Raw genomic sequence first — 26,439 nt, 5'->3', positions numbered from 1 at the left:
AGTTGATCTTGAGCCCTGATTAGTTTTCAACTAATAGGTGACTTTGTCAGGTCCTGTGTAACAACGTATTTTGTCTCTTCCTTTTTCTAGAGTCCGAGAGACCCATTGCACCTGCCTCACCCACCATCAGCACCTCTGCCTCTCCTTCTTTCCCAGCATCAGCTTCAACAAAGACAAGCCCCGTTACGGACATACCTCCTACGACAGCACAGCCACCACTCATCCTGCAGCCTCTTGCATCTCCCCTGCAGGTTGGAGTGCCACCTATGACTCTTCCAATCATTCTCAACCCAGCCCTAATTGAAGCCACCTCTCCTGTTCCCCTCTTAGCTACTCCACGGCCCACTGACCCCATGACAACCTCTGAAGTCAATTAGTTTGAGGGTGTCTGAGAACTGTCTACTGAGGAGGCTCTGTGGGTGGAGGATGCTGGCCAATTTCTCTAGTAGTGGGCATGTTTGTTTTAGAAGATGATGCTAACCTGAGCAGAAGGGCTGCTGCCACAATCCTCTGGAGCACATTCCATCCTGCTCCCTTCTTGTGGCATCACCTAGAAATCTGCCTACAAATTCCTGTCTTCTTGAAGGGGTGCCCAGTTCCACTGACCTTCCTGCCTTTGCAATCTCAGGGGCCAGGCAACACTCACACCCAGCAGCCTGGGACCAAGCTGCCACCAGTTCATCTGGTAAAGAGGGGAAAGTTATTGATGTCATGCCAGAGAGGGGCTGCAGTACAGGGCTGCCTCTCAAGATTATTCAGTACAGTCCCTGGGCAATTCCCCAGCCATTCCCTAGCTTTACTGCTCACTCCTCTGATTGCACTGCTTTGTCTGGGCTCTGGGCATGCCTGAGTTCAGCAGGTAAAGAATTTTGTTAGAAATGTGGATTGCTTACAGTGCAGCTCCCAGTTTGCTACATAGGGCTTCTTGCCTGCTGTAGGCACATGCTTTCCTTCTGCAACACCACAGATGACAGCAATCCCCATGCCAGATACGGAATAGGCAGCAGGGGAGTCTGATAGGGGCAGCATGGCTTTCCTCCCTCCTCCTGTGATATAATCAGGCTTTCTGGTTGGAGAGAGCAAATCCAGAATGCTCTGCATAGTTGAGTAAATGAGAAGGAAATGCTGAGAGCAGAGCACCATGGCCATCTCTCACACAGCACTTGGGGGCCACTCCAACACAGCAGCGATGTGTTGTTCGCCACTTGCTACACTGTCCTCTTGGTGACCAGCCCCCTTCCTTAGGAGAACATCCTCTTCAGCTAGAGAAGACTGGGGATCTGTGGCACCTGCTGACAGATGCCCAGCAAGTCTGCAGTGGTTTCTCTTGGAAGCTCTGCACAGATTTCACCCTTGTGCATCTTCTAGTTGTTGGGATCGCACATCCTTCTCCCCCAGGACACCCCTGCAGCCGAGGCCCTGGTAGTCATTCTTGTGCTTCCGCCTTGCAGCAAGGACATCCCGCTCTTCCCCCTCCTCGTGGCCAGAGCAGAGCTGGCTGCCTGGCAAATGCTGCATCACCGTTCCCCCTCCTCCTTCCCTCGACTAGCTGGCTAAATTCTCAATAATTTCAATCTTGGAAATCCCCCTGGTGACTGGGAGGGGCACGGGTGGGACTCCAACCCAGTGTATCCTGTATGGAGAGGAACCTGTGGTTGGGGTGGGAATATGACCGTGTACATACAGAGTAAATGGCTACAAATCCAATGGACTTTTTACAGTGTAATAAATACATCCTGTAAATGAATGCTCCAGTGTTGCACTCCTTTGTCATACAACTGTGGCTCACAGCTTTGGGCAAAATGGAGTTTACTTGTCAGGGTACTGTGCCCTGGTTCCACATACCAGGATCCTGCAACAGAGCGCTCTGTCTGTGGAGAGCACGAGGGGACTTGTCCTAACAACTGGTCAACTCATGAGGGGGCTGCAGTGGAGATTGGCCATCAAGGGGCTAAGCAGGAGTGGTTCTCATCATGGACAAAGCAGAGCTTTAGCAGCGAGATTGCTCTTGCAGAAGATGACAGTTCCATATTGGCTGTAAAATTTCTGGTGTTACATTGTGTGTGCTCACGCACCACCAGGACTGAGAGCCGAGACCAGGGCTGAGGACCAGGTGCTCTGCACATCTGGCCATGCAGCCAGTACATAACCTCGGTGACAACTCAGCTGACTTTGGCAATTCTCTGATGAGGAAGAAATCCTCATTTCCAGTGACAGGAGTTGGAGTTGGAGAGGGCATAAGAGATCCTGGGCTCCTCCTGGGCTAGTGCTTGCCATGGATATGGACAACCAAACTTCCCTCCTGATATTTTCTACTTTGTTTTGTGGCAAGATCCACACAGTGCTACAGTGTCCTTAGAGCTGCGTGAGGCACCAATGCCTTCCCTATCACAAAGATTCCAAGAGACTCCTACAGACTTGATAAGGGGGTTAAAAACTTGGGAGTTTGTTTGAATTGCATGAGGAAAGGTCTAAATATTGCATAATGGAAGAGTAATGTCCATACTAGGAAAGTCCTGTTATTAAATCCTGGTTCCCTCACCCCATTTCCACCATTCCTGGAATATTTTTGCAGCCACAACCTTCTCTTCCTCACCCTTCACTGCTTCTAGATTGTGTCCTTCCAGCCCTTAGATGTTTTCATTCATGTATTTGAGTCCTTGTGCTGCCCATGGCCCTTCTGTATCCAGCCCCCTCTCTGTCTTTTCTTTCCGAGCCTGCACTTCTATTTACAGCTCTGTTTTTCTGCTTGCTTAAAGTTTCAGATGATTACTCTTTGTAAACCATTGCTCAATTGTCAAGTGCCTCGATGTCAGCACTGCTGCCCTCTGATCCCCAGGTGGTCCTCTGACTTTTTGGAGTGGTGTCAGCTGATAGTAAAGCTCAGTTTTGCCAGCTGCCTTCAGATACCTGTTTTGGGCACATGGTATGTTTTAAACTGTGTTTGCAAACTCAGTTTCTACTGAGAGCATTACATCTTAATTCAGACAATTGTGGTACAAAGCAAAAGCCACACGAGGAAACTGCAGGAAGTGGGACTGGAATGGAAGGAATGTTGACTGGAAAGACAGACAGAAGTGCACTTTAAACATTTTTTTACTAGACTGTAAATAGGAATGGACTGGAAAACCAAAAAAAAAAAATCTTTGAATGTTGGTTGGATTTTGCAATATCAAGGTTTCATATTACAGAGAAAGAAAGAATGGGGAAAGTGTTGAACTGAAATATCAGAATCAACTGACAGGTAGTGTGTGCTGTGATACACATGTTTATTGATAAGTTTCTTGAACTCTACTTGTAACTTAAATTATATAAAAGCCAATCATACTACTGACTGTTGGTGAGGAGTAGTGTTCACACACTACCCTTCGTGTTTGTTCCAGCATATACTTTCTCTAGTCTTAGACTACTTTCTCAATTTTACGGGTCTGACTCACTATTTTCCAGAGGAGGCTGCACAGACATCACTGTAGTTTGGATTTACCTACCTCTCCTGTTGCCATTTACACCAAGAATTTCTACTGCTAAAACAGAATATGAGTAAGTATTGGAATTTAGCATGTGTCAGTTTTCCTCATTGGTATGAAGTTTCCTAGTGTGAGAAGCCCTATGGAATGATAAGCCCTGGCATACATTTGGCATTGAAACTTGTGAAACACAAGCACTGTTGCTTTTAGTTTCAATTTAAAAACTGAATCTGAGCATATTCAAATGACCTGGTCTGTAAGAAAGATTTCCATGGAGTATCTTTCAACAGTGAGCTGGCTTTTTTAGAAGTTACCCTCACCCCTATAAACGCCAGCTGTTGAACATCTCTGGAAGAATCAGGCTCTCTTATGGAGCCTGACATATCCTGAAGCCCCGCTGCCCTGCTGTCTTGGCCCCCCTGCATGACAGGCAGCCTGACGGGGCTTGTGCCGCTCGCCTGTGGCTAGGGAGCGATCCGAGCCCTGCCACTGCTGCCGGCCGGCATTGTTCCCGCTGCCATCTATCCATGTGCTGTGGGGGCTGCCGGGAGAAGGAGGGCAGGCCTGCTGCCCGCTGGTGGACAGGAATGCACGGGGCAGCTTTGGGAGCACAACCGGCTCGGGAGCAAAGTTCTGGAGCGCGACTCCTGCCCCGAAGGGTCGGGGAACTGATGGGCTGAACAGCAAGGAGAGCCACTGGGCCTGTGAGGAGGCTGCTTGCAGTGCGAGTCAATGCAGAGGAAGATGAGATCCCCCAGGACTACAAGTCCCAGTGTGCATTACTGCTCCTCCGGTTGTGTAACCAGCACCCTGGCCGGGGCGAGGTGGTGGGCAGCCAGAGGTCCCCTCCCACACAGGCCAGGGCAGGCGCTGTTCGCAGGCAGCTCCTCTCTGCAGCAGTGGGAAAGCGTATCCTTTATGAGCACCACACACTCTGGGCCCGAGGGGTGTGAACACCCTTTGGCTATGCAGGATGTTTTGGGACTTGCAAATACATGCCCGTAAGCAGCCATGAGGGCAGGTTATTGCTGAGTTCCCGACAGGGAAATGGGGCTGCTGTGACCTTGCCACAGCCCTGCTCTTTTGCCAAGGGAAGTTATGCTTCCTCAAGTTTTCCGTGTAAGAAAATGTAAATTTCTCTGGGCAGCAGCGTTGGTGGTTGGCTGGTAAGCTGAATCCCTTGTTATAGGAAGTGTCTGGGAACAGAGAGGTCAGGCTAACCGGATCGGGAGTGCGTGGGCAGGCAGTGGCTGCCAGTGTGTAGGCATGCCAGGTGTCAGTAGCCATTTAGTGAGAGCACAAGGTCAGTCAATGTCGGGGTGCGAACAGAGCCTTGTACTCAGGAGGGAAGGTTGAGCCCCATGTTAACCGAGCGAGGTCTTCTCTGCCTGGCCCCTACCTGTCGCGGTACCTCCTACCTCACCCTGTGACAGTGCCTTTGGGCCACGCTCTCAGGAGGAGCCCAGTTTCACGGACGCGGGTCCAGGACTGGTGTTCTGGCAGCGACAGCATCACCTGGAGCGGGAGGGGGGCGAGTCCCCCAGCCCTAAAGCCGGCTGCCGCTGCCTTGGCAAAGGCTGTTCCGGGCCCCGGCTCCCGGGAGGGCTGTTCGCTGCTAAGCGGTGCCTGCCCTGCTCTCGGCTCCACAAGAACCTCTCCCTCGCCACGGCTCAGCCGACCGCGCTCTGGGGCTGCCCGCCCCACAGAGCCCGGTGTTCCAGACCCCGTGCCGTCTTACTCGCCGGCTGCCGGCTGCCTTCCCCAGGGCCCCCCTTCCCAGCGCTGCCCCCCTCCCCCGGGCCGGCAGCGCGGCCGCCACGTGGCGCCGGGGCCGCGCCGGCCCGTCCCGCTCCCCGCGCCGCCGGACGGGGCGGGCCCGGCCCTGCGCTGCCGCCGAGCGGGGCCCGCGCTGCCCCGGGGCGGGGCCGGCCTGGGCTGTCCCGGCGCCGCTCCGCACGGCCGGACCCCGCTCCGCCCGCCAGCCCGGCCCGGCCCCGGCCCCGCCGCCCATGGGGAGCGCGGCCCGGCGGCGGCCCGGCAGCAGGAGGGAGCGGGGAGGCTCTGCCGGCGGCCCCGCTCGCCCGTAGCTCGGCGGGGCATGCCCGGCTCCAGGATGCCGGCCTGGGGGATCCTGCCCGTCACGCTGCCTGCCTTCACCATCACCGGGATGTGGATCGTGTGAGTGCCGCGGGCCGCCGCCAGCCCCCCTCTCACGGGCGGCGGGGCCGGGGGCGCCCGGGCTGCGGGCGGGATGCTGCGGGATGCTGTGGGCTGGGGGCCGGAGGATACTTCAGGGTGGGATGGTGCGAGGCAGGAGGTTGCGGGGCGCCGCTGCCCCCCATCAAGTTAGGGCACTTCGGGACACTCCCTGGCTCCCACACCTCCCTGAACCCGCGCAGCTGCCCTGCGTGGTCCCCGCGCTCCCTGCAGCAGCTCTGTGTGTGCCTCCCTGGCCTTACATCCCTGACATCCCGTGGAGTCGCGCGCCCCTGTCCCGCCGTGAGTGCGGCTGATGCTCAGGTGGCACGGGAACAGCTTTGGGAGCCGTGCCACCAGCCCAACTCCTGCAGCACCGGGGCCAGTACGTGGGCACCCATCCCATGGATGGAAGGGCCTTGTGCTGGGGGCAGAGGCTGTGTCCCATGGGTGAGCAGCATTAGTCCACCCCACTAGTCCCCTTCTCGGGCCTTAGCACTGATGGGCAATAGATGAGGGATTTTTCCCAAAGGCACGGAGAGCCTCAGTATTGATGGTGGGACTTTCCAGGGTGCAAATGCACCCCATAACCCTACAGGTCCCTCCAAGTGTTTCCCCCTTTGGTATCCCCTGTCCTCCTTCAACAAAGCCGAATGCTGACCCTGGTGCAAGGAACTTGTGCTCCAAGTTTTTCCCTTGGACACAGTGTAAAGCACTGTCTGTCTCCTGTGAGTGACCTTGGGGGGCAGATGCCCCTCCTGCCTGGAGCAGCACTGGTGGGGGTAGCTGCTTTATGGTCCTCACAGCCAGAGCTGCCCTGGGAGTGGCCCTCGTAGGCCCTTTTCCTGGCACCAGACATGTCCTGCAGCCCCCGATGCTGTGTCCCTCACAAGTGCAGTACCAGCAAGAGGTCGAGCAGTTGCCTGTGGAGTGCGTGGCCCACGCGGGGGCCCATCAGCCATGGCTGGGATTCAGAGCCATGAGAGAGAACAGGGTAGGCAGGGGCACATCCCTCTGGGAGAGGACAGTGCTGTTTGTGCTTCTGTTGGCTAATTACTCCCTTCCAGGAGGGTATGGAAGTCTGGGATGAGTACTGAGTGCTTGGGTGAGATCTGGGAAGTGGCTGGGTGAGGGATCTGCTGGAGGGTGCTGCCCCTTGGATCCCCCCAGCTGTCCTGCTCTTTGCCTCTCTTGTGGGAACACCCTTTTTGCAACCCAGCTTTATGTGGCCAGCTCGGGCAGGATAGGGGTTTTCGTGTTGGTGTAGGGGCTTGTTTTTAACCTGAGCTCTTTATGGCTGTGATTTGAACAGCATGGTGCCGTCTGCTGCTGTGGCTGCTGGGCAGGAGGGCTCCTTGATGGCTGGGGCAGCCACAGGGCTGAGCACCCCTGGGGTGAAGCCGGATGTGTTTCATGAGCCCCTTGTTATGCTGACTGAGATGCAGGGGTGACTCCACAGTGAAGTGCTTGATGGAGCTGATCTGCTCGAAATGCCCTGCCAAGGCACCAGACTATTTACAGCTCCATCACTAGCCAGCCAGGAGCTAGGGGAAGCACAGCAGAGCCATCAGGTGACAGCTGGCACAGCTGTGGGCTGGTGGAGAGCTCCAGTACCAGGGCCGGGGCTCCGTGGCAGAGCAGTCCCTAAGAGACAGCAGCATGAAGGGGAAGAGGCCCCACAGAAGCATCTGCACTGAGCTGGAGCAGGAGGTGGCTCTCGGCAGCGATGGGGGTACAAGGCAGGGGGACCTGCTCCCAGCAGAGCGTGTGCTGGGCTCATGCACTTGTTTTCCTTTTCCCTGCTTTGTAAAGCTGGGAGGTGCTGTAGGATGAGTGCTGGCCCTGCCAGGCAGTGAGGACTTTTATCCTCTGCTCCCTCAGCTGGTCCCTGGGGCTGGTCCGGGTGCTGGCAGAGAGCAGGGGTGTAGGGAGGCAGGTGGCTGCAGTAACCCTGTTGTTGTCTCTCCCCCAGATATGCCATGGCACTCTCCAACAACCACATCTGCCCTGTCCACAACTGGTAAGGCCTGGGGGGAGGCAGGGGCTCTTTGGCACACACTGGCTCAGTTAAAGGCTTTGTAATGCCGGGTCCCCTCCAGACCTGTCCCACTTGAACTGTGCCACTCTGTGCCAGACTACTGGGTAGTTGAGCTACCCCCTGCACCATCCCTGTGCTGAAAGGGGGATTGGGGATCAGGCTGACCCGGGGATGGGGCTGGGGATGACAGGAGAGGTGGGAGCATTAAAGATGACTCAGAGCCACCTTCACCCTCAGCAGACATGTTGGTGACAGCAATGGGGTGCAAATGCCCCAGGGCATGTGCCTCCTGTCCGGCCCACAAGTAGCTTTCAGGAGCAGACCTGCTTTGGGGGGACTAGCTACTGTCAGGGTTGGACTGCCCTCTCTCCCCTGCCCAGGCTCGCATGCGGTTACAGCTGCTCCGGTGAACGGTCCAGCCCTGCTGCAAACCAGGCAGAGAGAAGGAGGCCATTGAAAAAACACAGCGTGGAGAAAGTATGAAAATAAGTGGTCAGGGAATTACAGAGGGCCGTGTGTCTCCATGGAAAAGGTTGTGACTTGCTTGCTTGAGGCTAAATCTGGCAGTGCCAGGGGGATGGGATGGCCCCGCGGCGCCTGGACACCCCATGAGCAGAGCTGCCTGCAGCTCCCCCAGATGGGGGACAAGGCGTGGAGAAGGCAGGGACTGGGAAAAGAAACCCTGTTTGGTCTCTTGGCAACTTCTGCAGGGTTTTTGGCTTGCTGTGTCGCCTTAAAAATCTGCCCAGAGAGATCCATGTTAGTTTAATTCTTGCTAGAGTGTTTGAAGAAGGGAAAAAAAAAAAAACCTGCTGCCATTTCCTGCCTGATGGCTGATTCTGCCCTGGGAAGAATGTGTGTGTCGGGTTGTCTCCGCCACACAGCCAGCCCTTAATGATGAATAATGCTTCCCGGCCTCAGGCTGCTCTCTTTAAACAAAATAATAATAAAAAAAATCCTCCCAAACCAAACACGGCCCCAAGAGCAGCATTTGAGGAGGCCGTGGGGCTCCACGCCTTGCCTGGGTTTAGTGGTTGGAAAACAAAGCCACCAGTAAACTGAGGAGACTGAAAAAACATCAGAGCCCAGCCCGGCCCTTTCCAGAAAGGATTTTTTAACCGTGCGCTTGCTGCACGGCCGGAGGTGGCGGATAGTCAGGCTGGGACAGGGATAGGGAAGGGCTGGTCCCCCACAGCTCCCATCTCCACCACTGGGCTGGAGGTGTCTGAAGGGGCCCTTTGGAACACAGGACTTTGGGCTCCCTGCCTGTGGTGTGAGGAGGGGGTCCTACTCAGCCATTCCAGGTAGAGGTGCTGGATGCCTGGGTGATGCTGCTGCAAAGGGGCACCCAAAAAACCTCCGAGTGTGTGCCAGCTCCTGGGAGAGCTGTGAGGGTGAGGGGGCATGTATGCCCATGGTGGGAATTTGGTCAGGGTTGCAGGCAGCAGTTGTGGTACAGGAAGGTGTCTCAGGCTGATAAAGAGCTCAGGGTCCCCATGTTCACGGGGTCTGTGGGCGCAGGAGACACTCCCAGGGAGCTGCAGTGGGTGGGGGCACCAGAGCCCTGCCCCAGCCTGGCAGTACTGGGGGCTGCTAACAGGCCCCTGGGGGGATGCCCTCCTGGTGTGTCGGGCAGCTGGCTTTGGTCATGTCCTCCCTCAGGCAACACCTCCCAGCTCCTCACAGGTCACTCTCTCCCTCCCTGGTACGGGTGGCACCTGGTACGGGTCCCAGGAGTGCTTGTGCATTTCCCCACACAGCTCAGTGTTCTTACCTGGCCCCTGCAAACCTGGAGCTGTTGGTAACTGCATGCCCAGCTTCATCAGCAGCTCCCACCCCAGGGATGTGTGATGGTGCTTGCAGGTGGATGCTCCCACCAGAAGCCCCTGAGCCCAGCACCCTGGCCTGTGCACTCAACAGGGTGTGCAGCCCTCTGCCCCACCATGGCTTCTCCCTCACAGACAGGGGCTCCGGGTGGACAGCAAAGCCAGAGGCAGGGGATAGGCTGTGGAAGCCCAGATGTGATGCTACCAGAGGACCCTGTTGGGCAGTGGTTGCTCCCTGGAGGGGCTTGACACAGGATGCGGGCACATCCCTGGGGTCGAGCTGTGCTCACTGGGGAGCAGCTCTGCTGCCCTTGCAGGGCTAGTGGGCAGGAGACAGGAGGGTCCCAGGCAGCATCTCTGCTCTCCTAACCTGTCCCTTTGCTGCTGGCAGGAATTACAATCAGTCGTGTGACATGGATGGCCCCAGCTCCTGCTGCACTCTGGATCACATCCCCCTCGTCAGGTGAGCAGCTGCAGGGTGGGAGCACAGGGCAGAGCCGCTCTGGGACCCCTCCAGGACAACCCAGGAGAGTGTTTTAGGGAGGGGGGAGCAAGCACACAGCCAAGTGCTCCCTGTCTGAGGGCTCCCTGGGCCTTGCTTTGTCCCCACAGCAAATGTGGCACCCTGCCTCCCGAGAGCTGCTTCTTCAGCCTCATCTGCAGCCTGGGCTCCTTCATGGGTAAGTGCTGGCTGCCAGGGGAGTGGGGCTGGGAGTAGGCTGCCCTGCAGCATGTGATGGGGCTGTGTCTCCCTCCTGCAGTCATCCTGGTGGGACTGCTGCGCTATGCCCACATCCTGGAGCGCCTGGGGCCATCCCTCCTCAACACCCTGGGGCTGGCCACTGGCTGGGTCTGCGCTGCCGGCCTCACCATGGTTGGCAATTTCCAGGTAAGGCATCTTCTTGGGAGTCCCCATGGGCAGGAGGGTGGGAGAGGGCCTTGGCTGGAGCAGGGCAGTGGCAGTGCTCAGCAGGGTAGGGTTTGGGGTGGTTTGGGAGTGGTTTCTGTCTGTGCAATCCTTCCGCTCTGCTGGGTTAGCGCTGTGCTTCCCAGAGTGCTGGGAGTCCTCTTTGCTAGTGTGTTCATAGTTCAGGTCCAGATTAAGGACCTGGGTTTGGTTTAACCCTTACCTGAGACCCTCTGCAAGGTCTGTCCCCTCCATGGGCACGTGCAGGGCCAGGGACGTGCCAGTCGGGCTGAAGACCGTGCCAAGCTGCCGATGCTCCTGTTCAGGGGTGATACCAGGTAACTGTTGGGACAGAGTCTGTGCTGGCAATGACCAAAGTGAGCCCAGGCTTGGCAGCACACAGCAGCACTCAGCCCCTGCCTGCACTGCCAGGCACCAGCCTCCCGGCAGCTGCCTGCCCGCTGCCTGCGGCAGCCGGTCCCTCCTGCTTGGCAGGAGGCTGCTGCTGGTGCCAGCCACAGGAGAGGCTTGCTGGCCCCGATCCCCCTCATGCCCCAGCTGTGGCTCAGCAGCACTGGGCTGTGACCCTCGCGAGGGGCAGTGCGGGTGGCCCCAGATGCCTCTCAGGGCAGAGGGCAGCCCCTGCCCCTGGGCACAGCAGGGCTGCTGGCCCACAGATGAAAGAAACAAAGTGCTTTGAGATCCCAGCAGCAGATACTGGGTACAAATCTACTCTTCAGCCAGGAGTCAGGCACAGGGTGAGCTGCCTGGACTTGCTCCTGGCACTGCCTGCACCCCTACCTGGGCAGGAGCCCAACCCCTGGAGCAGAGCCGTGCTGTGCCAGGGAGTGTCCCAGGGTGCCGGCACTGATGGTCTCTTCCCCACAGGTGGATCACGCCAAGGTGCTGCACTACATTGGGGCAGGGGTGGCCTTTCCCACCAGCATGCTGTTCCTGCTCCTGCAGTCCATCCTCACGTACCGCATGGCCAAAACCCGAGGGCAGTACTGGACTGGCCACTTACGAAGCATCCTCACCACTGTGGCCTTTGTCACCCTCGTCTTCAGTATCCTGAAGGTGTGGGAAGAAGTTTGGGGATGGGTTGGTGAAAGGTGTTTCTCATGGTGGGTTATGCACCCTGTGTTCTCCATCCTTTTCTCTGGCAGTGAGGCATGGTGCCAGGAGAGGGGCTGGGCAGGGGACTGAGGGTGGGTAGCTCTCTGCAGGTATAGGCTGGATGAGCGGCAGTCTCAGGGCTGGGAAGGGGCTGAGGAGGGGAAGGGATGCTGTGGGCATTTCTTGGGGTGCTGGGATGCCCCAAACCAGCCCTGCCCTGGCTGCTACAGCCCAGCCACCACTGCAGGCTCCAGTTCCATATAAGCCAGGGCTGGTTAACTGACGAAGTTTTTTTCATGAGACAAAGGTATGTTGAGCAAAGTGTCTGGGTTACCAAACTGTATATCTGTATGACCAAAGCTGAGTACAAGTGCTCTGTGCAGGTGCTGGGTGGGCGCATGGCAACACCTCTGCCAGCCAGGGCTCTCTGGCACCTATAAGCCAACCTGCCCATGAGGATGAGGAAGGGCTTGGTGAGCAGGCACTGGGGTTTGCAAACACCATAGCAGGGAGGGAGGGCACGGTGCCAGGTGAACTGGGGCTCGAAGAATGGTCCTGAGTGTGTAGCCAAGGAGCCAGGAGCTTGTTTGGGACTGAGGGTGGGGATAAATTGGGAAACAAGGTGGTGGTTATTGGGCAGGAAGGGGAAAAAACATCCAGTGTCTGTGGGTCCCAAAGGGGCTGGCTGGGGTCTGGCTGAGGTGAGCAGCACAAAGAGGAGACTGGGGGGTGCTGGCAGGCCTGGCACATATCAGAGAGTCCTGCTCTGTCACAGCAGCAGGCAGGCAGGCTGGGAATCAGGCAGGGAACTGGGAAGGGTAGGAGTGCCGCAGGGCCATGCCAGCTGGGAGGGACAGGAAGGGCACGTAAGGACAAGGGAGACAGGATTGGTGCCCATCTGCTGTGGCCATCCTGCTCTGTAAGGACTGGGGACTAGCAGTGAGAAAGCAGTGAGCTGTGGTGTGGACAGTGTGGGGAAAGGGCTGGGATCTCTCCTGATGGGATGGGGGAGTGAGCAGAGGGCTCTACACTGTACAGGTCAGGTCCCTGCCTCTGCAGCTCTCACAGATCTTGGTCTCACTGGCAGAAGGCACCATACTGCTGGAGGCTTCACCTGGAGGGTTGGGGGATGCCTTCTCCCCTCACCCACAGTGGCTCTGGCAGTAAATTTCCCTAGAGATCCTTGGTGAGGATGAAAGGATAAAGAAACTCTGGCAGCAGTAGGACGTGGAGAAGCAGGAGTAGGCCCCTTCCCTGGCATGGGCCAGCCTGCAGCACAGAGGGACAGGAGGTGCTGCAGGGCTGGGATGAGCAGCCCAAACCCCATTACCTAGGGGATGGAGTGCTGATCATCTTTGATGGCATCCTGCAGGAGGATGGGGAGTGTCAGCCTGGCTTGAGGAAGAGACAAGGGGTGTGGGGAGGGTGAGGCATCTGGGCACCTGGCTTGCACTGAGAAGTGCAGCCTGAGTTCCTCCTGCCTTGGCCTTTTCAGAAAATCCCAGCCTGGCATCAGTCCCATGATTTACTGAGGCTGGTTTGGGCATGTGTGCCACCGCCTCACCCGTGCTAGGGCCCTCGTGCTGCTGGGTTTCCGGGTTTTAGGAGTGGCGGTGCATTTCCTGCAAGGGTGGTACTCACGGCCACCCCAGCATGCAGTGGCAGTGGGACATGGTCCTCCATGAGGTGGTTGGTGTCCATCTGTGCTTTCCTTGACTGAGATACCCTCAGGCGGTGTGTTCTTCATCCAGGAGAGCTTTGTGCTGCAGCACGTGGCTGCACTGTGTGAGTGGATGTTCATCATCGATGTCCTGGTCTTCTACGGCACATTCACCTTTGAGTTTGGGGCCATCTCCACAGACACCTTCCTGGTCCTGCTGAAAGCCAGCCGGGCTCCCAAAAGTTACAAAGACGAGAGCAGCGTGTCCAGCACGGCCCACATCCACAGCCACGTGGAGGGCTTGGCTATGGCCTGACCCCCACAGGAGGCAGCTCACAGTGGAGACTCCCAAACTGGGCTCTGACAGTAACTCCCCACCTTGAATGTCTCTGAGACCCCAGCTGCCTTGGGGTGCTTCTGTGTGTGTGTGTGTGTGTGTGTGTGTGTGTGTGTGTGTGTGTGTGCACGTGTGGGCATGTGGTGCCCTCCACCCTTGGCAGGAGCTGTGTCCAGGACTCCTCTGGCAGCTGGTGCCCCTGCAGGAGCTGCCCCCTCTCTGCCCACAGGATTTGGGGGCACTGTTGGGGTGCAGGGATGCCAACCTGGTGCTATCAACAGAGCCAGGATCTGCCCTGGAGCCTCTGGGGTAGCCTTGTCTGAGTCAGGGGCTGCTGCAGGCAATCATACAGAGGCCCCCTTCGGTAAGCGATGTGCAGGAACAGGGGGCTCACTCTTCCCTCACCACACAAGCCTGGTATGCTGGGAGGGGGGGAGATCTCTATTCTTCCCTCCTCCACAGGGAAGGTTCAGCAGAGCAAGCCTGCCAAGTATGACTGTCAGAGGAGCCAAAAACCCAGAGTGCCTTTTCCCTTCCTTGGGAAGTTATGGCAGTGCCGGTCTGTCTGCACCCCCAGTGAGAACGGCAGCAGGGGGTCTCTCCCTGCCTGGCTTCCTGGGTGGAGGCAGTGCCTCACACTGCCGCAGGATGACACCAGCAGCCCTAGCTGGCCTCGCTGGCCCCTCGAGCTCTTGCTGCTCAGGGCCTTCCTTGCCTTCAGTTGATGACTTTCCTGTCATTTTTTTCAGCTTTGAGAATTGCTGAGGCAGGTTTCACCTCCTGGGTCATGGCATTCCCATGCTCCCAGCTAATTTGGGAAGTGAGTCTGAATTTACCATCATACCAAGACACTGTGCCTGCAGAGCAGCAGATTTGCCCCCCTGTACCGCTGCCAACCGAAGCTGTCCCATGAGGGAGCGTCCCAGTCCGGGGTGGGTGGCCACCAGCCCTCCCACCCAGGGAGCACAGGCATAGAAAGGGGAGGCACTTCTGTAGGAACAGATAAACGCATGCCCTGTTCTGCTGGGACTCCCAAATCCGTCCGCTGGTGCCTTGGCCAGCACCTGCCTGGTGGGAGCCCATCCTGCTCAGTCCCAGCATCCTCAGGCTGCAGCCCGGGGTGTCCTGGGCAGGGGGGTGGGGTGTTGAGGGGTATGAGTGCTCTGTGTGTGTGTGTGGTGTGTGTGTATAGATCTAAAAACATGTGTATATATATATATATATCCCCATATATATATATATATAAATTTTCCCTTGTCCCTGGAGAGGGGCATTTGCTGCTGCTGCTGTGCGCATTGATCAGGTTGGGCTTGCCTATTTGCCCACCTTTCCAAACCGGCCTGTAAATCCACCAGTATATGTAGTTCAAAGAGGAGCATTTCTGACTTTTATATCTAATATATTTTTTAAAAAATATATATAAAGACAACAGTGAATTTACAATAATAAAAGTGAAAATCAGCCATGGGCGAGGCAGATGGTCCTTCCCCGCCGCGGTAGCAGCTGGCTTTGGGAGCGGGGTGAGTGGCCCTGCGGGTCTCGGGGGACAGCCGTGATCCCGGGGCTCGGTGCCCTGACCCGGGAGGGACGGGCGGTTTGACGGGATGCAGCAGCCTGGAGCTGCCTGTCCCCTCGGGGGTCCCCCGGCCCGCCCTGCCGCTGTCCCGCCGGGCGGAGCCGGGACCGGGAAGCCCCGGGAGGCGGAGTCAGGACGGGACTTTCCCGGTACCGCGGCCGGGGCGCGACGGCTGGGCTGGGGCTGGGATGAAGGTAAGCGGCCGGGCCGGGGTGGGGGTATCTGGAGGTGCCGGGGGGATGCGCCCGAGCGGCAGCGGGCAGGGCTGCCTGCGCCAGCGGGAGAAGGGTTCCCAGGGAAAGGGAACTGAGCGGTCCAGAGGTTTAAAGTTCCCTTGCCAGGGCTGCCCATCCTTGCAGAAGGGCCCTCGGCCGCTCCTGAGCCTCCTTCTCACCCCGGCAGCCACGCCGGTCCCTGGCTTCCTCTGGACCGACCATGGGGCTCGCTGGGGTAGGGGAAGTTGGGAAGATTGAGGATGGAGTGGGGAGGAGGCAGCAGGTCCCAGCGCTGGCGCTTACACCCGTTTCCCTGGCGGTGGGGAAGTTGCTTATTTTCCTGTTTCTGTGTTGCCAGTGAGTGCTGCCCTATCCCGCTGCTCTCTCTCTTGCATGTTGAGCCCTGCTTTCGCTGGAGCAGGGCTGGCTTCCTGCCTGCTCCGAGGGGAAGAGATCCATGCCCGCAGGCTCAGCAAGATCTACCCCAAATGGAGACATGAATGCCAACACGGTAGTGGTATTGTGGGTATAGTGGAAACCAGAGAGAGTGAGAGATGGCAAACGCTGGGTTGTCACTGAGAGGGGTTCTCTGAGGGCACACAGATGTACAACTGGAGCAATGGTTCATAACACAACAGCAAAGGAGCTGATTTACAGGCCCTAGAGGAGAAAACCAGAAGATCAGTGGGTGGCTGGGGTTTGCCAAAACCAACTTGATAGCCACAAAGAGAGTAAAGGCGTTTTATGCAGAAAGATACAAATGGCTTCAGTGCTCGAAGGCAGGCTGTTGGGAGGAGAAGGCTTGGACAGCTTTCAGGGAGAGGGGATTTCTCTCTGCTGTGCTTGCACATTAAGGACCTCATTTCCAGGAAGGGTCTCAGAGCAAAGTCCTTGTAAACAGTAGCAGAGACTCAGCAGCCTCCTGCCAGCCCCTTGACAGTAGCTGTTGGGACACCTAGGATGGAGCAGAGCACAGGATTTGTGCAGAAAGCAAGGCCAGGTATTTAGGGCCATCTTTTTCAGGTGTTAGCAGACCCCAAGGGAAACAAAATGCACAGGGAATCGTATGTTAGAGGAGCAGCCAGCTGGGTGGCTGGAACATGTCAGCTGTACACTAGGACAGTTTGGAGCAGGGCTGCACTCGTGCTGCCTCCTGCATTTCTGGAGCACTCTTTCCCATGGCTACTAAACACTCTCGCCTCAGATAGACTGACGTATATTTCCCTCCTGCCTGCGGGGCATCAGCTCTGCGAGTCAGCCGACTGTCATGGGAGGAAAGAAAATAGCACCTGCGTTACTAGGTCACGTTCAAGGAGCTGCAGGCATGGAAGAATGGCTTTAACTCACGCTGCTTGCCAGCAGCTGGCCCTTAATTGAAGCAGTCTGGCTGGCACAAGGGAGGCTGTGCCGTCTGGCAAGGGTGCTGTGGCACTGCTGTGCTCCGGGGCCAGGCACTGGTGCTGTGCCGAGCAGTGCCGAGCAGTGCCGAGCAGTGCCTCACGTCTGGGTTGCTGCTCTTTTCCCCCATTCCCAGCAATGCCCAGAGAATCCTTCCTGAGCCTAGGAAGGTGTGAAGATGGGGAGGAATTAGCAAATGGGGGCTGCAGTTCAAGATCCTGCTCCAGCTCAGATGTGCTGGGTAACACAGACCAGGGGATGGTACTGATGGAGGAAGGAGAGATGGGTTCCCTTCTGGGATGTGTGGGGGATAAAAGCTGGGTGTGTTACATTCCTAGGGGAAACCCCGAGTCCTGGCATGGCTGCTTGGCACAGAAGGCAGGACTTACCTTGAGAGTAGGTCTGAGGTTGCTTTTCCAGGATCAAAGAAGCAGGTGATGACACCATCTCTGCTGCAAGGTGAGCTTCCTCCAGCACACACTGTGCAGGGATATGGCCAGCAACCTCCCGAGAGAGCCAGAGCTGTGCAGGCTGGGGAGATGCAGGCACAACTCTGTGACATCCCAGTCATGCTGTCTGCTGCAACAAGTGGAAGTATCCTGGGCAGCAATGAGTGCGCTGTGAAAACCCCTCAAGAGGGGATGAGGCTGATGGCAGTGGAGAAGGGGAGCTGTGCTATCCAAAGGGCACAATTTGTTCTTATCCAGCATCTTCAGGCCTGGGTTCCCCCAGCTGGGCTCAGCAGGTAGAGTTTGAGGTGGCTGTTCCCAGCACACTGAGGAAGGATGTTTGTCCCTTTCTTCACCTCTCTGTAAAATCTGTGCCAGTAGATGGGGTGGCTGGCTGGTGGTGGCAGGCTGAAGCTGCCCAGGAGGTATGATGGGTGGGATCCCAACAGCAGGGAGGGTGTGCTGCTTCCCACAGACCAGTGGGGGTTTGTGTCCATGTTCCTAGGCCTTCTGAAGCTCCTGCAGAATGGCAGGAGGAAGGTCCCGCCTCATTTTGCAGTGCTAGATCTCTACCTTCTCCCTCCTTGCACCCTCTGCTGCACCTGCAGGTCCTCAGACTCCATTGGCTGCATTGCTGTCTGGGATGCATCCCACAGGCTGGCAGGGCAGGGGCTGCAGGAGCTCATCAGGGCTCAGGTGGCAGGCCAGCCAGGGGAAACCTCAGGCCTGGGGTCACAGGACAGCCCCTTTGGAGGACCTGAGTGGCTGAAAAATCTCCTTGAAAAGATTCTGTTCAGCTTCTGAAGAATATGAGTCACGCATGAGTTGAACAATCCCCTTCCTTCCCCTCTTCTCCCACACACCCAAAATCCCCTGAGCGGGACCTGCAGCAACCACTGATTCAGAAATTCATGGTATGAGGGCACCGTGGAGTCAGATACAGGGGCTTTTTTGCCTTTTTTCTTCTTTTCATTGGTTAGTGAGAAGAAATGTGGAGCAAGAGAGCGTGCTCGGAGGCTCTGCTCTGATCCTGCCCCTTTGCTAGAAGTCACCGGTGGTTTTCCGTGGTCAGGCAGACCTTGACACCAGTGGAACCCCTGTCTGTGGTACTCGCAGTCCCTGTGGCGATGCTGGGGCTGGACGGGTTGTTGAGACCAGCCTCTTCCTCCCCGGTGAGTAGGAGGGTGCAAGTGTCCTGGGCGGCAAGGAAGGGCCCCTGCTGCTGGCAGTGCCTTGGGGTCGGCGGGGAGCATGCAGTGCTGAGTGCTGGGGCGGTGGGATATGCTCCCACAGGGAGCTCTGGGGCTGCCGCTTCCACTTTGAAGGCAGATGTTCCCAAGCGGGAAGGAGGGAATGGGAACACGGATAGCGAATGCCTCTCACAGGCCACCTCCGCGGGATGGATGCAGGAGCTGCCGTGTAAGTGGAAACTGGAGGAGAGGGAAAGCACCCCTTTGAGTGCCTGGAAGGGGACTGCCATGTGCTGGCTTCGGTCTGCAGAGTTCTGGAGAGCTTCCCCTGGCCAGGGGGAGACCAGCAAGCTTGGGGGCAGTGCTTTGGGACGGCTGCTCCTGTTTGAGTTCAGAGGGTCTTGGAGGAGACATCCCTGGGCCGGAGGCACATCATCGGGGTGGGATGTTGTGGTGTTGGGACCTTGGGGGACCCAGGAGCTGTTGCCGGGCTTTGTGGTGCGGGCGAGTGGTTTCAGCCGTGTTGTACTGCAAGTCTTGCCGGGGAAGGGCCGATGGCTGCGCGGCGGGGACCGGCGCCTGTAGCGGGGCAGGCGGCCGGGGACGGCAGGGCCAAATCCCTCCGTGCTCCCGGGGGAAAACTCGGGACATGTGGCGCTCCGGGGCTGCAAGGGAGCGCCCGGGCGAGGATGGCCGGGGGAGGCGGGCGGGCGTGCTCCGGGATTTTCCAGCCCGCCCGGGGCTCCGAGTCCAAAATCCCCAGGCGGCGAGGGGACGGCTCGTCCCACTGCCCCGGGCGGCCGCCGGCGGGCGCAGGAGCGGCCGCGCTCCGAGCCGTGCAGGGCCGTGCAGGGCCGTGCCGAGCCCCGGCCGAGCCCCGTGTCCCCTGCCCTGTGCCCCGTGTCCCGTGCCCGGGCCGAGCCCCGTGTCCCCTGCCCTGTGCCCCGTGTCCCCTGCCCTGTGCCCCGTGCCCGGGCCGTGCCCCGTGTCCCGGCCGCGGCGGGGCGGGGCGGTGACGCGCGGGCCCGTCATTTCCCGGCTCGGCGGGGTTTCTAGGGACTTTCCGGAGCGGCGGTGCCTTCCTGCAGCCCCGGTACCCGCTCAACCCCCCTCTCCCCGCAGGCCGGCGGCCGGGCCCGCGCCGACATGGACGAGCAGTTCCAGCCTGTGAGTGCGGCACGGATCGGATCGGGTCGGCCCAGGGGGGTGTCGCTGCCTGGTCCCGGTCCCGTAGCTGGGCAGGGAGCAGTGCCCGACCCCACGGGTGGGGTGGGAGGTGGAGATCTGTACCTGCCTCTGGGGTGGGAAGTGGAAGGGTCTGTGCCTGCCTCTGGGGTAGGAGATGGGAGGTCTGTGTCAGCCTCCAAGGTGGGTAAAGGGGATCTGCTGGTGCCCCCAGGGATGGGCAATGAGGGGTCTGCTCCTGCCCACCCCTCTTCCCAGGGAGGGACAGGGGATCTGTTCCTGCCCTGATGGGGGTCTGTGCCAGACTGCCATCACCTGCCTAAGGTGGGAGATGGGGGTCTGTGCCAACTCTCCAGAGCAGCTGGGGATTCCCCACACTCATCACACTGAATCTTCCCTCCCATCACCCAGTGCCTGGATGGGATTGTCTACGATGACTTCAGTTTTGGTTCCCACATGATGGAGCAGAAGGAGCCCCTGATTGAGACGGGTAAGGGCCCCTCTGGCTGTGCCCTTCCAGGGGTCCCCAGCTGCAATGGGTTTTCCCTGCAGGCTGACTCACACCTCTTAGTTCCCAGCAGCACCACAGGCTGTATCCTTACTGGCCCCACTGTGAGCTGGCTGGGAATCCCTGTCCTGTGCCACCAGGATGGGCCCTGCTGCTCAGTCTACCAGGGACTACCAGCTTAAGCTGTGACCTCCCCGTGGCCCCTGCTCCCCATGTGACAGGGCATCCTCTGGCCTTCCCCTCCTCTCCCTGCTGCTCTGACTGCTCCTCCCAGCTGCGCTATGACAGCAGAGGGGCTGGGGGCCTTCAGTACCCTCATGGGACAGACAGGGGTCACCCCACTTTCAGTACTGTCCCCATACCTCCAGCATCCTTGCGGGAAACATGCACTTTGGTTATCCCATGTTTCTCACCGGTACATCTCCTTTCTGTTCTCCAGTAGAAGGTCCCTACCTCGTCATTATTGAGCAGCCAAAGCAGGTAAGGATGTCACCCAGGGTGTAACTGTCACCCCCTGCTCTCATGGCATCAGGTTTTGTCCCCCCTTGGCTGACCCTCTCTTTGCCTCCGCAGCGGGGTTTCCGGTTTCGGTACGGCTGTGAGGGCCCTTCACATGGGGGGCTGCCAGGAGCATCCAGTGAGAAGGGGCGCAAGACCTATCCCACAGTCAAGGTGAGCGCTGCCCTGGGGAGGGGATGGAACAGCATCTTCAGCCAGCAGTGCACGAGCACCAGGAGGGAGCCTTGAAGGAAGGACAGGAAATTTATAATTAGCTCTGTGTGTCTCACAGCACTGGAGGGATGAGAGGGCTGTGGCAAGAGGAGTGGTGGCTATGGGGAGGGGATTTGTGGAGAGTCCTGCAAACTCCTGGTATATTGTACCTATCTCCTTTCTCCCTGCAGATCTGCAACTACACAGGGATGGCTCGGATCGAGGTAGACCTGGTGACGCACAGTGACCCTCCTCGTGTACATGCCCACAGCCTGGTGGGCAAGCAGTGCAACGAGGCTGGCAACTGTGTCACGATCGTGGGACCCAAGGACATGACAGCTCAGTATGTGTGAGAGGACCCAGGGTGGCCTCTTGCCTTTGTGAGGTGGCTGTGGGTGCTGCCTGCAGCTTACGAGATGGGGACAGGTGGGAGTTAGTGCACACTGGAGCTGGGTTTGCTGGATGGGGCCAGGAGTGTGTTTAGACAAGTTCATTGTTACAGCTCTGTTCCTGAGCATTTTACCTAGATCTAGGTTTTGGCACATGCACCTTATTTTGGGCTTCTGTCCTTGGCTGCAGCTCCCCAGCTTTGCAGATGACTTTTGAAGCCAGCCTGAATCATGGGGTTATTCAGCAACCACTGCAGTTGCTCTGTCCAGCCCTGGCTCAGCTTGGTCCTGTTTCCATTCCTCTGGCTTTCAGTCCCTCTGGTCTTGTCTTTGACAGCCCTTTGGACTTGTCACCTGTGGAGCCCAGAGTTTCCTGGCTCCTTTCCTGTCCTCTGTGGTTGCTCCTCTTCTGTCCCACACATGTTGACTCACTGCTGTCAGAGTGGCACTGCTCTGTGCTTTGCTCAGCTCCTTCCCAGCTGCAGGAGACTACCCCTTTGGGCTGGCTGCTCCCAGCCCTGACACTCCGAGTTCCCAGAGGGTTCCCTCTTCTTCAGGTTCAGCAACCTGGGTGTGCTCCATGTCACCAAGAAGAATATGATGGAGATCATGAAGGAAAAGCTGAAGCAGCAGAAGATGCGTAACAGGAGCCATCTGCTGACGGGTGAGGGCAGCCTGGGGACTCAGCAGAACTCGGCCCCACAGGGTGACAGCAGGGGGGCTGGAGTTAGCATGGGGCTGGAGTGTGTGGGTGGGAGGACCTGGAGCACCATGCCCCCACCCAGCCTGACGGTATCTCGCCCTGCCCTGGCAGAAGCGGAGCTGCGTGAGATTGAGCTGGAGGCGAAGGAGCTGAAGAAGGTGATGGACCTGAGCATCGTGCGGTTGCGCTTCACCGCCTACCTCCGTGACAGCAGCGGGAACTTCACGCTGGCCCTCCAGCCCGTCATCTCAGACCCCATCCACGACAGCAGTGAGCATGGGGCCAGCCTGGGGAGGGTACGGGGCAGGGCGAGGTAAGGAGGTGAGGGATGCTCTGTCTGCACAGTGGCTCTGAACACCTCCTCTTGCTCTGCAGAGTCCCCAGGAGCTTCCAACCTGAAGATCTCACGAATGGATAAGACAGCAGGCTCCGTGCGGGGAGGGGATGAAGTCTACTTGCTGTGTGATAAAGTTCAGAAAGGTAAAAGCCATTGCCTCCAGCCGAAACCTTCTGGAGGGGCTGTGGCAGGAGAGATCTGGGGCCCCTGGGTGGCCAGGGGTCTGTGTTCCTGGAGCCTGACTGGTGCAAGGAGACAGGCGCTGCCAGCTCCCTTCTCTCCCCAGATGACATCGAGGTGCGTTTCTACGAGGATGACGAGAACGGCTGGCAGGCTTTTGGGGACTTTTCCCCCACAGATGTGCACAAACAGGTACAGGGGAGACAGGGAGTGTCCTGCTGTGCTCCAAGGTAGACAGGTGCCCTGTGGGGTACAGGTGCCCTGTCCCCAGCTCCAAGGATGAGCAGGACCTCATATCCATGTGTCCTGCCCACAGTATGCCATTGTCTTCCGCACACCCCCCTACCACAAGCCCAAGATCGACCGTCCTGTCACCGTCTTCCTGCAGCTGAAGCGGAAACGGGGAGGAGACGTGAGCGACTCCAAGCAGTTCACCTACTACCCAGTGGTGGAAGGTGAGCACCACCCAGGCATGCTAGCATGTCTCCTGCCACCGGGTCTGCCCCTCACCTCGCTGCCCCTCTTTCCCTGCAGACAAGGAAGAAGTGGAGAGGAAGCGCAAGAAAGTCCTGCCTCAGTTTCCCCAGCACTTTGGTGGGGGCTCACACATGGGGGGTGCTGGCGGGGGTGCCGGAGGCTTTGGCTCTGGAGGAGGTGAGTGGGGATGCCTTTTCCCCCTCCCTGCCTGGGTGGCTAAGGCCTGACCCTTGGGGCTTGCTGCTCCCCTCTGCTCACTTGTCCTCCTGCTTGCTCTGCAGGTGGCAACCTCAGCTTCCCCTACTCTCCTGGGCTGCCCTACAACAGCATCTACTCACCTGGACCCCACCCTGTGGGGAGCTACCAGGGGGGTGTGCAGATGAAGGGCCCCGAGGCAGAGGGGCCCGGGAGCGACAGGCAGGCACCCACAGAGAGCACGTACTGCAAGGAGCTGCAGAAGCATGGTAGGAGGGGCTGAGCTTGAGGGGGGACGGGGGGACGGGGGGACATCACTCAGGAGAGGAGGCATGGGTTGGGGGCCTTTTGGGGTGCTGCTCTCCACTCCTGGGGGATACAGGAGGGTGGATGAATGGGGCTGCTGCTCCTGGAGGTGACATCCTGCTTTGCCCCCCAGCCCAGCTGTACCAGCTCTGGATGCTGGCACTAGCCCATCGCAATGCCCATGCCCTGCTCGACTACTCGGTCACTGCCGACCCCCGTATGCTGCTGGCAGTCCAGAGGCACCTGGCCGCATCACAGGACGAGAATGGAGACACGTGAGCACACAAGGGATTTGGAGGGAGAGTGTGGGGGCCTTGTTGGGCGTTAGAGCCATTATGGGGGCTCTGGGTGTGGCAGGGAGTACCTGGAGAAGCATGGAGCTGAGCTAGGGACCACTCCACTCTCTTTTCAGGCCTTTGCACCTCGCTATTATCCATGAGCAGACAGCTGTGATCAAGCAGCTGATCGAGGTCATCGTTAGCATCCCCAGCCAGCAGATCATCAACATCTCTAATAACCTGCAACAGGTACGTTTTGCAGAGCAGCCAGTTCTCCTCTGCCTGGGAGCAGTTCCTCACTCCTGTTTCCCAACCCTGGAGGCTCCTGTTGTTGCTCTTGCTGAGGGGAGGCTGCAGATCTGAGCAAGGTGCAGCCACACTGGAGAGAACGATGGTGCAGGACTTGGCTCCTCTTGTGAGCGCTGCTGAGGGTGTGCTGCTGTCCTGCAGACGCCGCTGCATCTGGCAGTCATCACCAAGCAGCCCCAAGTGGTCCAGCTCCTGCTGCAAGCCCGCGCTGACCCAACCTTGCTGGACCGCTACGGCAATTCCCTGCTGCACCTGGCGCTCCAGGCTGGCGATGAAGAGATGCTGAAGACACTGCTGGCCCACCTGGGCTCGGCTGCCCCTTACCTGCTCCGCCTGCCCAATTTCCATGGTGAGTGGGGTTGAAGGATGATGAGCAGCACCATCGATGCCGTCATGGGCTTTGCAAGAAGGCTTCTGAGTCTCTCCCCATCTTTCAGGCCTCCTGCCTGTGCACTTGGCTGTGAAGGCAAAGAGTTTGGCCTGCCTGGACCTGCTGGTCAGGACGGGAGCAGACGTGAATGCAGCGGAGAGGCAAAGCGGGAGGACCCCACTGCACCTGGCTGTGGAGATGGAGAACCTGAACATGGCTACCCACCTGGTGAAAAAGGTGTGGGGCGGCTGGTGTGGTGGTGGCTGTGGGACAGGGATGGGGTGCAGCTCCTACAGGGCCCTGGCAGAAGTGGGGGCTCCCCTGAGGTCTTCAGGTAACAGAATGTAGGAGAAGAAGTGCCTAGGCAGCCCATCATCATGGCCTCTCACCTTTCTTGTTAGCTGGGAGCAGATGTCAACAGCCGGACTTTCGCTGGGAACACCCCTCTGCACCTGGCTGCTGGCCTGGGCTCCCCTACCCTCACCAAACTGCTCCTCAAAGCTGGTAAGGCACTGCCCTTTCTCTTTTCCCTTCCCTCTCCATAGCCCTGGCTGCCTGTGCTGAGGCGTGCCAGGCACAGGGCAGACCCCTAGGCCCACCTTCCCTTCTGGGGGCTCATTCCACCCTTCCCTAACAGGGGCAGATGTTCTGTGTGAGAATGACGAGCCCATGAGCCTATCCTCATCGGAGGCCAGCAGCGACACGGACACTGACCCCGAGGAGCAGGAGCTGGCCATGGAGCTGGGGGAGCCAGTCCTGGCTGCAGAGCACAGCACCAACCCCAAGCTCCCCACACAGGGGCACTGGCAGGCAGGGCACAGGCAGCGCCGCTGCCACACATCCCTGGACCTGACTCGGAGCCAGAAGGTGTGTGACGCCATGGGACAAACTCCCAGGGAGCATTTCTGTGTGGGCCATGGCATGGATGGGGCAGAGCTCCAGGAAATGCTCCTGTGAGGATGCTGGTGCCCCTCCATGTCCTGGGGAGATCCATAGCGTGAGGAGGTGATGGGGGATCTGGGCAGTGCTTTATGGGATGCTGACATCTCAGTGTCTGTCTGCAGGTACGGGAGATACTGCTGCAGGCCTCCCAGCAGGGGCCCAAGGCGGAGCTGCCTACCGCTCCCCAGCCAGGTGAGTAGCCCTTTTCCTCCTGAAAGCACCTCACACAGGCAGGGCAGCACCCTCCTGGGGGCAAGGATGGGTAGCATGAGATGGAGGCACCTCTCCTGTGCAGGGAAGGTCCTGTCACTGGACAGTGAGGCACTGCAGGGGCTGGAGCAGCTGCTGAACCAGGACTGCAGTGGGTCAGACTGGATCGAGCTGGCCAAGCGCCTGGGGCTCTGCAGCCTCGTGGAGACCTACAAGGACACCCCCTCGCCCAGTGTCAGCCTCCTGCGCAGTTACGAGGTCAGTGCCTGGCTGAGGTGCCCCTGTCCCGCCTGCCTGCCCAGCCACTGGCCCCACTCAGAGCCTTCTCTCCACAGCTGGCAGGCGGCAGCCTGGGGGGACTGCTGGAGGCATTGGACTCTATGGGGCTCCACAACGCCGTGAGGATGCTCCACAAAACTGAGGCACTGGAGAAGCTGCAAAGCACAGGTACAGAGAGCATGGGCTGGGCGGGCAGAGGGTGTCTCTGCTGCCCCCCTGATGCCCCATCGCTAAGAGCACCTGGGAATTCCTTTGCAGAGCTGAAGGAAGACAGTGCCTACGGCAGTGAGTCGGTGGAGGAGGAGCAGAAGCCCACGTTGGCCTTGAAGCCGGGGGGTGAGCTTCCCCCCAACCAGCAGCCACAGGTGCACTGAGGAACCAGTAGCCCCTGTGCCCACACACTGCCCTCTGCCTTGCCCACACAAGTGCCTTCTGGACTTGGGGTCCCGGCTGCATGGACTGAGGGGGATGGGATGCAGCCGGCTCCTGCCCCTTTCTGCTCTTATTTAATGGTCCCTCTTCAAAATAAAAATACACAGTTTCCATTAGCCTTTGCCCTCCCTCTCTCCAGCCCCAGCCGTGAGTCAGTGGGCACTAACCCTGCTGAACTCTGCCTCAGTCTGGGAGTCTGGCAGCAAGGAGACAGCTGCCAGCCCCTTCTCAGCATCCCTCTGTGCCAGGGCTA

The 26,439-nt window shown here is 58.5% G+C and overlaps 3 protein-coding genes across 11 annotated transcripts in view; all 3 read left to right on the top strand.

Annotated features, from left to right (window-relative positions):
* The window catches only part of GBF1 (golgi brefeldin A resistant guanine nucleotide exchange factor 1), a 104,862-nt gene extending 103,115 nt beyond the window's left edge, over positions 1-1,747 (top strand). For all 8 annotated transcript variants that reach the window (XM_051800063.1, XM_051800062.1, XM_051800060.1 and 5 more), the window contains one exon: positions 91-1,747. In XM_051800063.1, coding sequence (XP_051656023.1) covers positions 91-377 — 287 coding nt within the window. In that variant the 3' untranslated portion in view covers positions 378-1,747. The remainder of the gene's footprint in view (positions 1-90) is intronic.
* A 3,658-nt stretch (positions 1,748-5,405) lies between these two features.
* Positions 5,406-13,580, top strand: TMEM150A (transmembrane protein 150A). Its single transcript, XM_051800178.1, has 7 exons — positions 5,406-5,645; positions 7,636-7,683; positions 9,919-9,990; positions 10,140-10,207; positions 10,289-10,416; positions 11,323-11,500; positions 13,282-13,580. The coding sequence occupies exons 1-7, from the start codon at positions 5,566-5,568 to the stop codon at positions 13,524-13,526; spliced, it is 819 nt and encodes a 272-aa protein (XP_051656138.1). The 5' UTR covers positions 5,406-5,565; the 3' UTR covers positions 13,527-13,580.
* Positions 13,581-17,621: 4,041 nt separating this feature from the next.
* Positions 17,622-26,302, top strand: NFKB2 (nuclear factor kappa B subunit 2). 2 transcript variants are annotated; one of them, XM_051800093.1, is made up of 23 exons: positions 17,622-18,357; positions 19,498-19,542; positions 19,972-20,050; positions 20,508-20,548; positions 20,642-20,740; positions 20,971-21,122; positions 21,726-21,832; positions 21,983-22,141; positions 22,247-22,351; positions 22,495-22,580; positions 22,705-22,843; positions 22,923-23,042; positions 23,147-23,329; positions 23,500-23,641; positions 23,779-23,893; positions 24,095-24,302; positions 24,391-24,560; positions 24,725-24,827; positions 24,961-25,190; positions 25,388-25,457; positions 25,561-25,733; positions 25,811-25,922; positions 26,013-26,302. In XM_051800093.1, the coding sequence occupies exons 1-23, from the start codon at positions 18,313-18,315 to the stop codon at positions 26,126-26,128; spliced, it is 2,799 nt and encodes a 932-aa protein (XP_051656053.1). In that variant the 5' UTR covers positions 17,622-18,312; the 3' UTR covers positions 26,129-26,302. The 2 variants fall into 2 exon arrangements, with proteins under 2 accessions (XP_051656053.1, XP_051656052.1); XM_051800092.1 differs by lacking the exon at positions 17,622-18,357 and having other exon boundaries at positions 19,432-19,542; positions 20,511-20,548.
* The last annotated feature ends 137 nt before the right edge of the window (positions 26,303-26,439 follow it).

The sequence above is a fragment of the Manacus candei genome, unplaced genomic scaffold (genome assembly GCF_025592945.1).
Source record: "Manacus candei isolate 608988 ecotype Guabito, Panama unplaced genomic scaffold, ASM2559294v1 h1tg000050l, whole genome shotgun sequence".
Classification (NCBI taxonomy): domain Eukaryota; kingdom Metazoa; phylum Chordata; class Aves; order Passeriformes; family Pipridae; genus Manacus; species Manacus candei.
This window is presented reverse-complemented; position numbering and strand designations above follow the sequence as displayed.

What these genes read in the sequence shown, in the direction of transcription:
- TMEM150A (XM_051800178.1), top strand. Translation starts at nt 5,566, where the DNA reads ATGCCCGGCTCCAGGATGCCGGCCTGGGGGATCCTGCCCGTCACGCTG. An exon ending in CAGCCTGGGCTCCTTCATGG is followed by an intron (nt 10,208 to 10,288) that starts GTAAGTGCTGGC and finishes TCCCTCCTGCAG; the next exon opens with TCATCCTGGTGGGACTGCTG. An exon ending in CCATGGTTGGCAATTTCCAG is followed by an intron (nt 10,417 to 11,322) that starts GTAAGGCATCTT and finishes TCTTCCCCACAG; the next exon opens with GTGGATCACGCCAAGGTGCT.
- NFKB2 (XM_051800093.1), top strand. Translation starts at nt 18,313, where the DNA reads ATGCTGGGGCTGGACGGGTTGTTGAGACCAGCCTCTTCCTCCCCG. An exon ending in TTATTGAGCAGCCAAAGCAG is followed by an intron (nt 20,549 to 20,641) that starts GTAAGGATGTCA and finishes TTGCCTCCGCAG; the next exon opens with CGGGGTTTCCGGTTTCGGTA. An exon ending in CTACCCACCTGGTGAAAAAG is followed by an intron (nt 24,561 to 24,724) that starts GTGTGGGGCGGC and finishes CTTTCTTGTTAG; the next exon opens with CTGGGAGCAGATGTCAACAG.